This window comes from Pagrus major, chromosome 11, assembly GCF_040436345.1.
Source record: "Pagrus major chromosome 11, Pma_NU_1.0".
NCBI classification, from domain to species: Eukaryota; Metazoa; Chordata; class Actinopteri; order Spariformes; family Sparidae; genus Pagrus; species Pagrus major.
In genome coordinates this window covers 26,712,122-26,727,019 of record NC_133225.1, presented here as the reverse complement: position 1 = coordinate 26,727,019, position 14,898 = coordinate 26,712,122, and the positions used below count along the sequence as shown (strand labels likewise).

The 14,898-nt window shown below is 39.6% G+C and overlaps 1 protein-coding gene across 1 annotated transcript in view; it reads left to right on the top strand.

Moving 5' to 3' along the window:
* Nucleotides 1–14,898, top strand: part of LOC141005101 (ephrin type-B receptor 1-like) — a 101,422-nt gene that overhangs the window by 64,276 nt on the left and 22,248 nt on the right. The window contains exons 10-13 of the mRNA XM_073476861.1: nucleotides 8,543–8,708; nucleotides 9,123–9,228; nucleotides 11,526–11,587; nucleotides 11,699–11,896. Of these exons, the coding sequence (XP_073332962.1) occupies nucleotides 8,543–8,708; nucleotides 9,123–9,228; nucleotides 11,526–11,587; nucleotides 11,699–11,896 (532 nt within the window). The remainder of the gene's footprint in view (nucleotides 1–8,542; nucleotides 8,709–9,122; nucleotides 9,229–11,525; nucleotides 11,588–11,698; nucleotides 11,897–14,898) is intronic.

The following is a 14,898-nucleotide window of genomic DNA, read 5'->3' as shown; positions in this document are numbered from 1 at the left end:
AATAAAACTGTCTCAAAGGAACATTAAGAATAAACAAGAAGAGAAAGCTGACCCCTTGTGTTTGGGTTCATTTCTGTTCAAAACAACCACAGCTGACAAAGTTTGACTAAGCTCATTCATTTCTTTTCTCTTCCTTCTGTGCAGGAGGCACAGCAGTACACATTCCTCCACACGCGGTGTGTTTGTTTACTACTATGGTCATGGGAATGCTCTGATTAGCTATATGTGTCGTCCCCTTGAGGACGGCTGTTTGTTACCTCAACTGGTGCATAAGAGCGCACATGTTCAGTGGGGACACGTGTTTGTGCCAGCTGGGCCAGGAGTTGTCATTTGCATCTGCACACTTGCGTGAACCATGTGTCTAGCCTAAGTCTTAATAATTAGAGTAATTTATCTCTTTTGTCCTGTCATCAATGTGAGGTCCAGACAAACTGCAGTGACTTGAAAAAAAAAAGTCAACAACCAGCACCTCTTGTTGTTACTCAGTTACCCAGTGTTTGTATTTGATATAATGTTTCACTGAGCTTTAGAGGTGCTGGTGGAAAGATATTTAGATCTTGACAAAGCTGGCCTAGTTGTTTCTTCCTGTTTCGAGTGATTATTCAACTAACACTAACTGAACACAGTAAATGTGGTTCTTGTAATATTCCTTTTGTTATTATTAAGTACAAATGGTTGATAAGAAATGTGATGATTAATGAAGGACAGCTAAAGACAGAGACATGTCAACATATTGTTGAGATTTATAATTCTCGTGCCTGATGGCTGTTAAAAAGTTCACGCATCATCGTTAATACAATATTATTTCCTAATAAGTCTGGATTCATCTTTGAGCCAATGCATGTATTTCACAGAGCCTTCAGTCATACTGACAGGATTTTACAGTGATGGAAGAGCCTCTCTTTATTCCAGCAGATGAATTGTTGATTGTAGTCGTGCAGCGAAAATGAGCCTCCATTCATTAACAAGTAGCTACAGTGGGAGTTTGACAAACGGTGAGACAAAATTACCTGTACTGAATTCTAAAAGAAAGATTTATTGAATAATTAAACAAATTAAACACTGTATGTTTCTTACATGTGCAACTGATAAAATAGTTTGAGACACTACGGCTTCATAAGCAGTAAAACACACGACAGAATAAGATTAAGACCTGTGAGCTCATGAATGTCCAATTAAATCAACTGTTTAATTAATTAAGTAAAACAAAGACGCCATGCAGATCTTTAGAGCAGCCAAAGCTTTACATTAACCACTAGAACAAACAGAGCTTCATTAATAAGACAATTATCAACAGTGATTTAAGGCGTTTTCAGACCTGTAGTCTGTTTGCTTTGTTCTAATTCATTTGACACAACTGTTGCTCTTTTGTTCATTTGTGACACATTCAAGAAAAATCCTGAGAGCTGATGCAGGAAACCATCCATTCATTGAGCTTTGGATGTTTAGGATCTGTCTGTACCAGACCAGTCTGACTCAATGGATGTCGACTGTTGGCCATTGGGTTGAAAAAAAAAACAGGTTGTGTTCTTTTGCATTAGGCTGAGAATGGCAAGTTACGCTAATGCTAACCTGGTTGCTAACAATACGAACGAAAACACACTTGCAGTTATCCTCAGTATCCTCAGAGGATTTAGCCATTTTAATCGGGCCTGGGTCAGAGTAAAGACATCCCTGTGCCCAGCAGCATCTTCCAGCTCGTTCTGGAGGATCCTGAGGCGTTCCCAAACCAGATAAGATTTATAATCCCTCCAGCGTGTTCTGGGTCTGCCCTGCAGTGTCCTACCAGCTGGATATGCCCAGAAATCCTCCAAAGAGAGGTCCCCGGGAGGCATCCTGATCAGATACTCAAACCACCTCAGCTCCTTCTAATGTGAATGAGCAGCAGGCTACGCTGAGCTCCCTCTAGATGTCTGTGGTCCATTTTGACCACTTATATCCGTGATCTCATTCCATAGGTGAGGGTTGAAACATAGATCAACTGCTAAATTCTCAAAATGTGGAATTAGTTTGATAAATGCTCACGTTACTGCTGCTCCTTCCATGAATCCACTTTGTCATGGTTGAGGAGTTTGTGCTTCTCCCAGATCTTGAATGTCTGGTTAACCAGTACTCCCTCCTGGATTCAGACCTGGGAGGGAAACTCACCAGTGAGCATCTGGTGGCCGAACCTTGACCCATGGTGCTTGGTCAGAATAAAGAATTATATCAACCTAGGTGTGCTGACTCCTGGTACCATTACCTTTCTCCGTCTCTGAACTTTGTATTTGACTTCTTGTCTGTTGATGAGCTGTGGTTCAACATACGTGTTGATTCTTATCTGCTAAAGATCCTATTCAGATCTAAAGAGAGTTGGAAATGGAATAAGACAGATTCCTCAGTGGAAACAGTTGTTGTTTTGCCTGTTTTGCATGTTTTGCAAAAGAGAATTAAATGTGAATGTGGTGGTAACAAATTTCACTTCACTTCTCTTTTGCTGTGTCTGTCAACATCTTTAGAGCACTGGAAGATCTTTCTATTTCCCTAGCTGAATCACTTAGACAGGACTAAAGCACCAATTTATCTGCTAGTGGATGCTGTTGAAATCAAAAATCCTACCACTCTGCTCTGTGAGGCTGAAGTAATTAAGCCTCCAGCTATCCTGTAGTGGACAAGTTCCTAATCTGTGTGTACCAGGGGACTAAGGCACAAAACACTTCACCGCCAGAGTCCAGTGATCTAGCTAGCTTGCATAAAGGAAGTCAAACCCGGGGCACCAATGAGGGCCTCTGATTCAGGGGTGAAACATGCAGGGCCGGATTGCTTTCCCATCAAAGGCTGTTGCTCTAGGAAAGAATAAACTCCACAGAAAGGACAAACCACGGCTGCATATCTTGTCTTCTTTGTAATTCAGTCAGTGGGAAGCACAATACATTTGGAAACGGAAAGTTTAATTAAAAGCATATCTATCACCCAAAGCTAAGCATAAGACTATCCTCATCTTTTCTGAAGCTGCGCCAACAGCCACAAATACAGATAGACTTTCACTGCAGACAGATTAAAAACAAAGAGCAAAGCACCTACAAGGGATTGTGTGAAATACACCAAAAAGAAGCTCCTCATCCACAGCCCACATTTGAGTCCCTGCCATCTTCCAATCCTTTTAACAGAACTGAGGAAAATGGTTTTGGGCATTTTTGGGGATACAATTTCTTGTCTCTACACTTATTTTGTCTTCTTAATACATACTGTCAGTGTGTTGCTGTTTCTATAGCTAACTAAAACTCAGAGATACAAACACAACTACAAACTTTAAATGCCCATGACTCTTGTCAACTCTTTGTCTTATCTGTTCGCTTTGATAAAAACACTGAAGCACAATCCTAAAGTCCATGACTCGAGAGGGCTCACTCACAGATTCCAATTTCCCAGCACAACATGGTATATGGCTATAATTTCACTGTGCTGCATAAAGGAAGGAAAAGAGAGAGTGTGTGTTTGTGTGTGTCCTTGTTATTGTTCTGGTTGTTATCGAGTCTCTCGGTTCAGTGTGTGTTACATACTAATATGTACATCCTTTAACTAAACTGAATACAGCACTGACATGGTTATATAAGTTATTATACGTTTACTGTTGCTGTGTGCTGGTATGAGCATTTAGTATGCAAAGTATAATCTCGGTATCCAACAAGAATAGACTTTTAATCAGATTATAAACCCTTAAAACGGCACAATTATTTACATATTGTATGCAAACCATGCTCTTTTCTGTCTTGCTCTCACATGAGAGCTGCTACGACTAATCAATTAATTGTCAACTATTCAATTAATTGCCAACTCATACTCCAGCTTCTTAAATGTGAATGTTTTCTGCATTCTTCACTCCTCTATTAAAGTCATCTGAATATCTTTGGGTTATGGACACAACAAGTCATTTGAGGAGGTCATCTTGGGCTTTGGGAAACTGATCAACATTTTTTAAGAGCAAACAGCTAATCAATTAGTCATTGAAAATAAGCCACACATTTATCGACAGTGAAAACAATCGTTACCTGCAACCCTATTTTACAGTAAATGCTATTTAAATGTTCAATACATGCAGATCCAGTGTCTAATATAACAAAAGCTGGGTCATAATTATCCTCGTTACTAATTTTCTTTCCTGAAATATGATTCAGTGAGATCTTTCAGAGCTTATTAAGTGTAATTCCTCTCCAGTTAATGAAATGCATGTACGCCACTATTAGAATGTGGCACCTAAAAACACGTTGATCAAACAACACTGTTTGCAGTTTCTGTTTCGCAGAGCTCTCAGTAGTTCAGATGTTAACCATTGACTGTCTTTCCTAGAAAAGCTGCACAGTGTTCCTTGTTAAAGTGCAAATCATGCAAATAATTACTCAAATATGTGATGCCTCTCTTAGAAGCAAAGGCACAAGTAGTGTGACATTGTTTTACTGCTGTAAAACTTCTTAGGAAGGAGTTCAGGTGATTATATTGGCTTTACAAAGTGTCTGAATTTGTTATTAGGAGCCATGGTTTAGATCCACTTTCCTACCAACTGTTCACAGTGGGTTTCATTCAACCATGACCACTGTCTTTCCCTAACCTCAACTGTAGAGGTGGCAAATTAGAAAACAAAATCCTGCAGCCATTAAAATACATCTTAAGAGGCAGGGCACTGCATGGGGATCTGCAGCATCTTCAGCATCCCAACTTCCCTTAGTTTTTGGCAAAAAGTGAAGTTCCAGGGAAAGATAGAGAAGAGCAGAAAGAAGAAGTTGAGTTTTTGCCTCTCAGAGAGCAATTAGAGTGAGTTTAGGACAGAGTGAAAAGAGCTGCAGTCACTGTAGTGTCGCTGCCGTCTGACAGTCACAGATAAAACCCTTACTTTGTCAAAATCAGGGCAGCGACTTCACTTATTTGCCGCTGCCTTTTACTTTAACATTATTTAACATGGAGGCCAATTAAGACCCAGAATCAAAAGCTGACAGTTTGTTCTTTCATTGTTTCAACTTCTTCCTTGATACATATCTTAAGAAGGCATAAATACTGAATCTTGCACTATAGACGAGCCAACCACATAAAGTGACTAATTTTAGCTCATAGCTTCAAGTCCTAAGGGAGCAGTTTGATAAGCCTGGGCAGCGAGAGAGGACAGGTTTTTCTTCCCAGACAGCTGTACCGTACCTCCTTTCCTGATACTTTGTCATTTCTCCACCTTCATTCCCACCATCTCCTCCTCCATCCCTCCCTCACCCATTCCTCCCCTCATAGCCACTCTATTAATAATGAGGTTTTAATGTAGTAAATGTGATATGGCACAGGGAGGCAGGATTTTTACCCACTACTTATCTCTGGCTAACAGACCTTCCCCGATGGGCTGCCCCCTAACCTCTCACTGTGGCGAGCAGTGCTCCCCCCCCTCACTCACACCTCCACATCCAAACCCCACCCCAACACAATACCTCCATTTCCCACTTCAGAATATATCTCTCTACTGTATATCTTATTCTGTCCCAGCTTTTAGCACTGCAAACTCTGTAGTTGTTCTTGTGTCATGTCCTAATTATGACAATAGGAGTGTGGCTGGTCGTAGAACATTATATTAACAGTCCACTTAAAGAAATTAGAGCTGAAGGATGTTAAATGCAGTGTATCAAGGTGCTGGATTAACACAGGATTAACACTAATGAATGAAACAAGACATGTCACATCATAATAGTAACAAAAAAGATATACACAAGCAGCAACAAAAGGGTTTAAGACCACCAAGGGGGAGAAGGGTATTTGGAGGGGAAGGTGGTGGTATTGTTACAAACCACAAGGCTGGCAAATGAGCGAATGCAATTCCGTGGGGACATTTCCAGACGTTCTTTGCGGTGACAAAACTGGGTGTTTTTTAAGGAGACCAAGGGACATTTGTAGTTGTTTATGTGGCAACCAAAGCTGGCTATTTTCACAGGAAATTGGACCATCTCCAGCCGTTTTTGTGATGACAAAGCTGGGTGTTTTTAAGGAGACCTGGGCACATTTCCAGCTGTTTTTGTGGCGAATTTTTTCATGGGAAGTCAGACCATCTCAAGCCATTGTTGTGGTGACCAAAACAGGAATTTTAAGCCAAACCATGATGTTGTCCTAGCCCTAACAAAGTGTTTTTTGTGTGTCTAAACGCAAGCAGAGCACAAGCGCAGCATTGTTAAAAGAGAGAAATAGAAAATTGAACCTAAACAAATGTCAAGTTGCAACATAAAAATTGTTCACTTCTGTTCATCTGTGGTTTTGCAGAAACTAACACATGATTCTGGCGTTTGGGTTGTTTCATAACCCTCTCGCTTCCTCCGTCTTTCCACCCCCAGCCCTCCCTCTGTTCCTGCTCCTTCCCCTCCTAAACTCTCCTCCTCATCACCATCATCTCTCTTCTTCTCCTCATCGCTCTACCACCGACCCCTCCACCTCCTTCATCCTCATGGCATGATTCCCTCCCCCCTTCCTTTCATGCCGTCATCACACCATATCTGTCGTTCCCTCTGGACCATTTCGACTTTGCCGCAGTAGAACCTTTTTATCTGTAAGAAATTGGTCAGAGGAAGCACAGAAGGAGGGCATGGAAAGATAGGGGTAAAAGGTTGTAGCCTTCACTTTATGAGATAGGCACGATAGGTCTGATGCCTGATTCACCTCAGGAGGAAGACTGAGCAAAAGGAAGAATGAAAGCTCTGGTAGATCTGTCTCTGTGGGCAAGAGCTAATTAACTGTATTATCCATTTGCTATATTTTAATGAGATGGAGTAAAGAAAGGGTTGAAAAGAGCAAGAAGTCAAAGAGGAAGGGGCTGCAGAGATGTGTGAAGAAGATAGTTGTGGGCAAACTGACTGAGGTATGAGGTGGAAGAGGGGCTCCAGAAATGAGAGGAAAGTGATAAAGATGATGAAAATGACAGAACACTTTTTATTTTCCAGCTCTATGTGTCTGCATTGCAGATAGTTTTGGCTTTAATCTTGCCTTTTTGCTGTCACTACCCGAGTAAAATGGGAGTAAATGAAATTCTGTTTGTGCTGCGCAGAACACTGAAAATTGACATTTACAAAATGTAATTGCAAATGTGTCTTTCTAGAAACAATGACCCACTATCTCTGCAGAATTTAGTTTTACCAATGTTCATTGAGACAACTTATTCAGTAGAGAGAAAACTTTTCACACTGAGGTCTGCAGATTAAAGTGAAATTGACAATATTTCTGCAAAGGGTTTTTTGATTAGAACAAGCTGAATTGAATCAAATGAATTTGTTATGGGTTAATGACATGGATTACATGTCATTCTTGTTTTGCTGACCTACTTTAGGTCAAACCCAATCAGGAGAGTAAATATTGATAATGCACATTTCTGCAAGCCTCAACTATGTTCAGACTTTACATTTGATATGTGCAACTTTCTTTATGTTAAATTTTCAATTGTGTTGTGACAACACTGTGCTTGTGCTCTTGTTAGGTTTAGGCACAAAAACTTGGTTGGGCTCAGGAAAACACGTTTTGGCTTAAAATACCTGGTTCTGTTGCCATAAACATGGCTGGAAAATGTCCTGATGTGTCATTAAATGTTGAAATGCTGTCTTAAATGGTGGTAGATACAAATTGAATGTATCTATAGTTTGCAGAAATGTACAATGCCAGTATTTTATACTGGTGACTGGGTGGATGGTCTCAGAGCTGCAACAGAGTTAAACTTTAAGGCAGAGAGGGCAGTAAAACAAATGATTGTCATCCTGGTGGTAACCTGCTGTTCAAGGGTCAGTTCAACCAAATCACAAAAAATGTTTGGTTTTATGTGCAGAGGTTCAGAGATCTGCCCTTTGTGAAACTTCTGCCCCAACACAATGAACATAAATAGATTTACGTAGGTTTAAGTAGAAAATAGTTCCAATACGTCTGTTCATGGTGAGGGCTGTGGATTATTCTCACTAACTGGGACAGTATATCTGGAGAAACACATGTTCGAAATGTCATTTTTCTCTGCTTTGATCACCGCAAATGAAAATCCACCCCTGCTTTGTATTTGAATGGAGGCAGATGTCTCAATATGGAAAAATAAAACCAAATCTAATTCCTTAACTAGATAATGTTCCACCAGGAGTAAATGTAAAAATGTCTTTAATGATGTTGTTGAACTGGCTCTTTAAGGTGTGAGTAGATAGACAAAGGCAGATAATTCAAGTGTTTGGAGTGCAGAAACAAAATGGAGTTGAAGATACTTGAAATGTCTTTTTTACTGTTGGCATTGAATGTGCTGGAGATTGGCACACTATTACAAAGATCCCGGATAAATTTGAACTCAAGATGCTGCAGTTACAACTCCTCCTGTCTGAGTGTCTGTGGTGTCACAGTCTGAAAATGGTGAACGTCTCAGTTTGGCCTGAAACTTTGGAAGAATCAATCTTGTCTTAGCTGAAGGCCAAAACTGAGCACTAAATTTAGTCTCTCGTAGTCTGTGACTGAAGAAGTATTACAGTCTGTCTTGGATCGCTGTGAAACATATTAATCTCCCTCTAAACCTCCTCCTCAGTCCCAGACGTCAGTACTGAACAGTTCAATGGTCCGCAGCGAAACACCCAACGTTGTCCTGGAGGGTCTGAGGCCGGGGACTGGCTACGTGGTCCAGGTGAGGGCCCGGACTGTGGCCGGCTACGGCGCCTACAGCAAGGACATGCTCTTCCAAACACTCACCGACGGTAAGTGGGTGGATGGGTGGGTGGCTGGTTGAAGTGTGTGGAGGTGTGTGTGTGTCGGTGGAGGTTTTTCGGTGGAGAGGAAAGAGAGTGCAGGACTGAGAGAGGAAATTTGAGAGGTTGAGCAAGAGTGAAAATCTGGCTGTGAAGTAATTAAATTCTGCCCTACTTTGTGTGTGTGTGTGTGTGTGTGTGTGTGTGCATGAATTTGTGTGTGCTTGCAGTCATGTAAAATGAGCCTTGCAAATGATATTTTATGTTTGTTAGGGAGAGAGAAACTGTCAGGTTTGTATTTCCCCCTCCAGAAATGCTTAGCTGTGTGTATGCGAGAGTCTCAAAAACTATAAAAATAATACCTCTCTTTTCACTGTGTGTGTGTGTGTGTGTGTGTGTGTGTGTGTGTGTGTGTTTCTGCAGATGAGTATAAGTCAGAGCTTGGACAGCAGCTCTCCCTGATTGCAGGCTCTTTAGTAGGTGGAGTGTGCATCGTCTCATTGGTAGCTATTGCCATCATCTGTACCAGGTAACACATAGGCACACACATACTCACACTCTTATACACACAACCCATCTTATACACATACACCCACACGTGCTAACTGGTATCCTAACTGGTAGAGGTAATACCCTGTTTCATATTTGACGTACTTTGAATTGTTGAATTGAATCAGAATGTCCTGAAGCACATGATATGTTTCAGTAACACTCATCACTTTCCTTTTCCTTTTTCTTTTAAATCTGGAGATTTGTCTGTATATATCCAAATGTTTGAAAATCAGACACAAAACAATAAATGATAAAAAAACAACAACCTGAAAATCAGGTTATCTGCAGTGTAAACACCAAGTATCTCAACCATTTATTAGCCATTTTCACAGCAGACGTTTTGACTTGTCATACTAGATAAAGCATTGGTGTTAATTGCCCAGACAATGTGACAGTGTTCCAGCATGCACAGCACCAGGACCCTGAAACTGAAGCAGCTAAATGGAATTCGGCCCTCATCAATTCACAACCTGTGCTTTTCCTTCTGTGACATGTCAAGATGCCTTCTCTGAAATAGGTCTATTGTGACCAAAAGAGCTTTCTGTCACATCTCTGAGTCAGAGCTTCCATCACGTGGGAACAGGTTTATGATCCCCACCGCTCTGTTCGACCATCTGTTATCATGTGAAGCACCAGACTTTGGTCATGTGATGAGAACTGAGCCTTTTCAATGACATCTGAGCAAATTAAATCTGCTGCAGACGCTGTGAGATGCAGTTGGAAGGCAGTAGTGTAGTGTAGCTTGAGAATAAAGTTTCACATATACCAGTGACTTTTTTCTTTTTTTTACATTTTTTGAGAAAGTCTGGTTGATTTTTGCTTATATGCATTTTCTAACTATTTATTACATAAAAAACATTTTTATGACTTTGCTCATAACAACTCAAGTCAGCTTTATTTATATAGCACCTTCTATACAGACATGCAGCCCAAAGTGCTTTCAAGAGCAAAATGAAACCAGCACAGACAAAAAAGGGAAAACGACAATGAACAATTTTTCAAGACTCAAGAACATTATTATTGCAATAATAAAACAATACATTAACAATAAATTATTAAAGGGGTTAATGTTAGATTGCGTTGCCCTAGCTGAGCGGAGGGAGAATGCACATTAACTCACATCCTTTGGACTGTCGCAGAAAATCAAGTTCTTCACAAAAAAATCCACATCCAGTAACATTAAACAACATGGACACATCATCCACAGGCTTGTAAAAGGACAGGGGTGGTGTCATTTTTCACGTCAAGGTACAGTCTGCTCAATTTTTTGATTCATACAAAAAAATGCTCCAAATTGCTAAATGGAGCCCTTTTAAAATATCTAAAAGTGAATAAAACATGTAAAATATACTGAGTAAAATGAATAAAGATAATCAATGTTAGGAATTTTAAAAACATGACGAGGCAGCCTGAATAAAAGCCAGGCTAAAAAGAAGTTTCTTTTGAATGAGTTCACAGAGGTGAAGTCCCTCAGATCCACAGGCAGACTGTTCAGAGACGAGGGCCAAAGAGGCTGAAAGCTGACTTCCCATGCGTTTTGTTAAAATTTTATGAACTATAGGAGGCTTTGACAAAAAAGGACAGTGTTTACTATAAGCTCCAGTGAACAATGTGCATTGGGGCGCAAAATCCATGTGAACATCAGTTTAAACCGATTTGCTAGTTTAGAATAATCCTGGTATTTTTTGTACAGAAATCATCAACCCACCAGGGATAAACTACTACAGTTACTTTTTGTGCAACAATATGCAGCTCCATATTTTATGCATAGACTTTAAAAACATTAAATTCTAATTAAAATATTAAATATGAGTTTTAATTAGAATTTATTGATAACAAAATTCATAATCACTAGAAATGGTAGCTCAATTTTTTAGATTTTACACAGGAACATTTCTTCCCACAGCAGTTTTAAAATAGGTCATGATTTTATGAGTTTCTGTGACCCCGTGACCTCTCAGAAGTAACAAGTGACAAAGCTGTCTCTCCTGTGCGTGGCATAAGTTGTCTGTTATGAAGATCAGTTGACATATTAAAATAAAACAGTGTGAATTTCTTTAGTTCCAGCCTCAGATGAACGCAGGAAACAAAGGCTGACAACACAGAACAATAACAAGTCACCCAACACTAATGAAGTCCTCAAAGACTTTTTCCTTTTCTCAACAGACTACTTTTGACGTTCAGTATGACTATTTACTTTAACTCAGCTGAAGAGAAGACAACCAATTATCATTTCTAACTTTTTTTTCTCTCTGCTTGTGTCTCTGCCTGCAGAAGAAGGCAGTTGAAGGAGAGTGTGTACGGTGACAAGCTGCAGCAGTACAACACAGGAGGAGGTGCGACCATTACTGAAACTTTAAATAAGCTCTACCTTCATATATGCTGACGTACACCAAACTTTCAGAACAGTGTTTATACTTGTTTTCACTTGCTAATTTTCTCCTCAGAGGTGACGCTGAGGCCGGACATGTTCAGTGGTCCCACCCCCACTGTGACCTTTCCCACCCTGTCTGAAGGTCACAGTTCACCAGGGGTCAAGATTTACATCGACCCCTTCACCTACGAGGACCCCAATGAGGCTGTCCGGGAGTTTGCCAAGGAAATCGATCCCTCCTGTGTCAAAATAGAGGAAGTCATCGGATCAGGTAGAGAATACCTTCACTATTACCAGCTGCAACACTGAAGTTATGTGTGTAATGCTTCAATAATTATGGTTAAATACTGTAATATACATTATTCTGACAGGGGCCATTCTGCATCATGAGTGCTTTTACTTTTTGTACTGTAAGTAAATTTTGATGCTAATATTTTATGCTTTTATTTAAGTAAAATTGAGAATGTAGGACTTCTACTTGTAACAAGTTTCAACAGTGTGGTATTGTTGGTTTTACTTAAAGAGGAGCTTTGTTGATTTCTAACCAGTTTGTATCACTACAATGGTGGAAGTATATGCAACTGAACAACTGGTTGATTTTAGGGCTGTTGTATCAACCACAGATTGTCCATCGTCATTTTTGTGTACCCACATTCATGGACATAGAGAGTATAGACGGACCAAGAGAGGGAGAGACACCTTGAACTGCAAACAAGATCAATTATGACTCTTTCTGGCACAACATTTTCATCCATGGAGGTTTATTATTTGTAAAACTTTTCCCTAGAAATGCAACTTAATGATTCTAAACTCTTTGTGGAGAGCAGGAACTCGCAGTGAGTTACCCATCAGCAGGAGTGTTTATTGGTCTAGTGCGGCGCAGTGCCTTCTGGTTGTTGTAGGTTTACCAATTTAAAAAACATGTGCATCTTTCTACTGCACAGACAGCTCAGTTTTAAGGGCCATCTTTCCAGCAGTGAAATAAGTCTTTAAGTAAAATATATTATATTTCTTCCTCCACTGCAAATATTGCTGTGGCGTTCAGTCTGTACAAGAGCTCTTGCTGAAGATAACGATATAAAAAGATATATCACAGTCCGAGTTCATAAACACCATAAACTGCTTCAAAAGTGAATGTCAGAAAAGTATACCTTGGTTTCCTTTAATGAAGACCAGCTGTCACTTGAAACAGCAGACATTTAAAGTAAGCTAATCAATTTCTTCAGCGGTGCAACACTTTTGTGTCAATGAGAAAGATCTGGAGACGCAAAATACCAATTTATTATTTTTGCTTTATTTTGGTCCTTTGAAGTCAGGAGAGATGTTTTATTCATGCTGAAAACTTTCACCAGAATAAATTAAAACTGTCTTCATGCATTCTCTTTGGCTATCCGAGCTCTCACTGTAAAAATGCTGTGTGATGTTTGGCAAATAGAGAACGTTGGATGTGAAATGGAGTCCCAGAGCATCCTCTGAAATTTTTTGTAGGGGTGCAGAGTTTTTGCGTTTCAGCTGTCGTATGTAAAAATGGAAAAAAGATGGCAACAAGAAACAAAAAATAGGGAAAAACTTAGCTTAGATCAAGTGCTTTATTTTACCATTGATCACTGAGAACTGAAACTATCCAAGACCTTCAAGCATTTCTCTTCTGCTTTTTTGTCTCAAGGGGATTCAAGTCAGGTAAAACACAGAGCACCAAGATTTGAGAATAAGACAAAATACAGAAAACATTAAATACAAATATGTAAATCACGTGCCAAAACCAACCATTCAAGGTTAAAAATAGGTTCACAAACTGCAGCATACATCAGTGACAGCACGAGATGAAACCAGGAGAACATCCAGCCATCAAGACATTTGCATATTCAAACTCTTTCATCTCTCAACTAAGTATTTATCACTTCAATCACTGTTGTTATTCCTCAGATCAAACTCACATCTGTTTATGATTTAATTTGTGTAATGCCTGAAGAAACTATTGGGAATACAAAATACTGGAGAATAACCTGGAGCTTTGCACCAAAACATAATAAAATCATTATTTCCTGTCACACGTAGACTTTTAAAGGTGATATTAATGCCTAATGTGGACATTTGCATCAAATTTATGAATAAATTACTTATTCAAGGTCTCAAAGACGTTGGCTGTATGTCAATTCTGCATTCAATTTTGTAATCTTTTTTTGAACTGCCCCAGGCCTCCAAAAGCCAGAGGTTCACTGTCAGTTTTCTTTTGGTACTTTAATTATTTCAGGTTTTACTTCTCTTGTAGCCCTCTCCACAAGATAATTCTCACAGATAAAAACCTCAAATAGCAATATTTCAGCCTAGAAGTACTGGTGGTTTTCTGGGACTCTGTGTATGCTTAGTTGAGAACATGTACTATTGAAATGCACTAAACAGGTCCTGTAATATTCATCTTGGTCTGGTCTTATAACGGGGCATTGTGTCAAAATCTAGTTAGAAGAACTCTCTTTTTTAGTTTATATTGTGCTCACATGATGCATAACACAAATTAAGTAGCCAGAATGTTGGTTTAAAACAATGAAATGAACTAACATTATCAGCAGAATGTGAAGAAACAACAGTTAACATTATGTCAAAGACATCTATGTACTGTGTTGCACTGATTTCAACTCAAGTTGGCATGCTAACCAGCTAGCTCCTGCCCGTCCTGTCTTGCAATACCACTTTGTACCTCAAAGGTGCCTGATAGCCCCCATAGTTTCACCTGGGAGATAAATGGCAGCAGTGAGTTTGCTACTAAACTCACCAAATGTCAAGAGAGAAGATATTTTTACACCTATTTTCCTACTTTTTCCAACACAACCGTTCACTGTCTGAACTCAACTTTCTCTCTTTTATCGAACTAAGACGAGCTTAATTACCATGTTAACTCATCGTCAAAGACACTTGATTCAAACATCTTTCAAACATAAATGAAACTAGAGACCATCTTGCGATAAGGCCACATAGCCCCACAACTAACTGAGCTACTTTCTAATGGCAGCTAGGCACTGCAGCCAAAGCAAAGACTCTAGTGCGCAGTAATAAGTTACGCTGGTGATGGATAGAATAGCAAAATTTATATTGGTTCATGGTATGAATTAGGAGAGGGGTAAAACAATCATTTCTTAGATCCATCATGATTCTCTCTTAAAAGATTATGTCTCGATGCAGGAAACTCAATTATCTGAAATTTTAAACCAAAACCTGAGCAGTGTGATTGGCTGTAGCAATTTCAGTTTGATATGTTCCCAGCTGGCATGGACT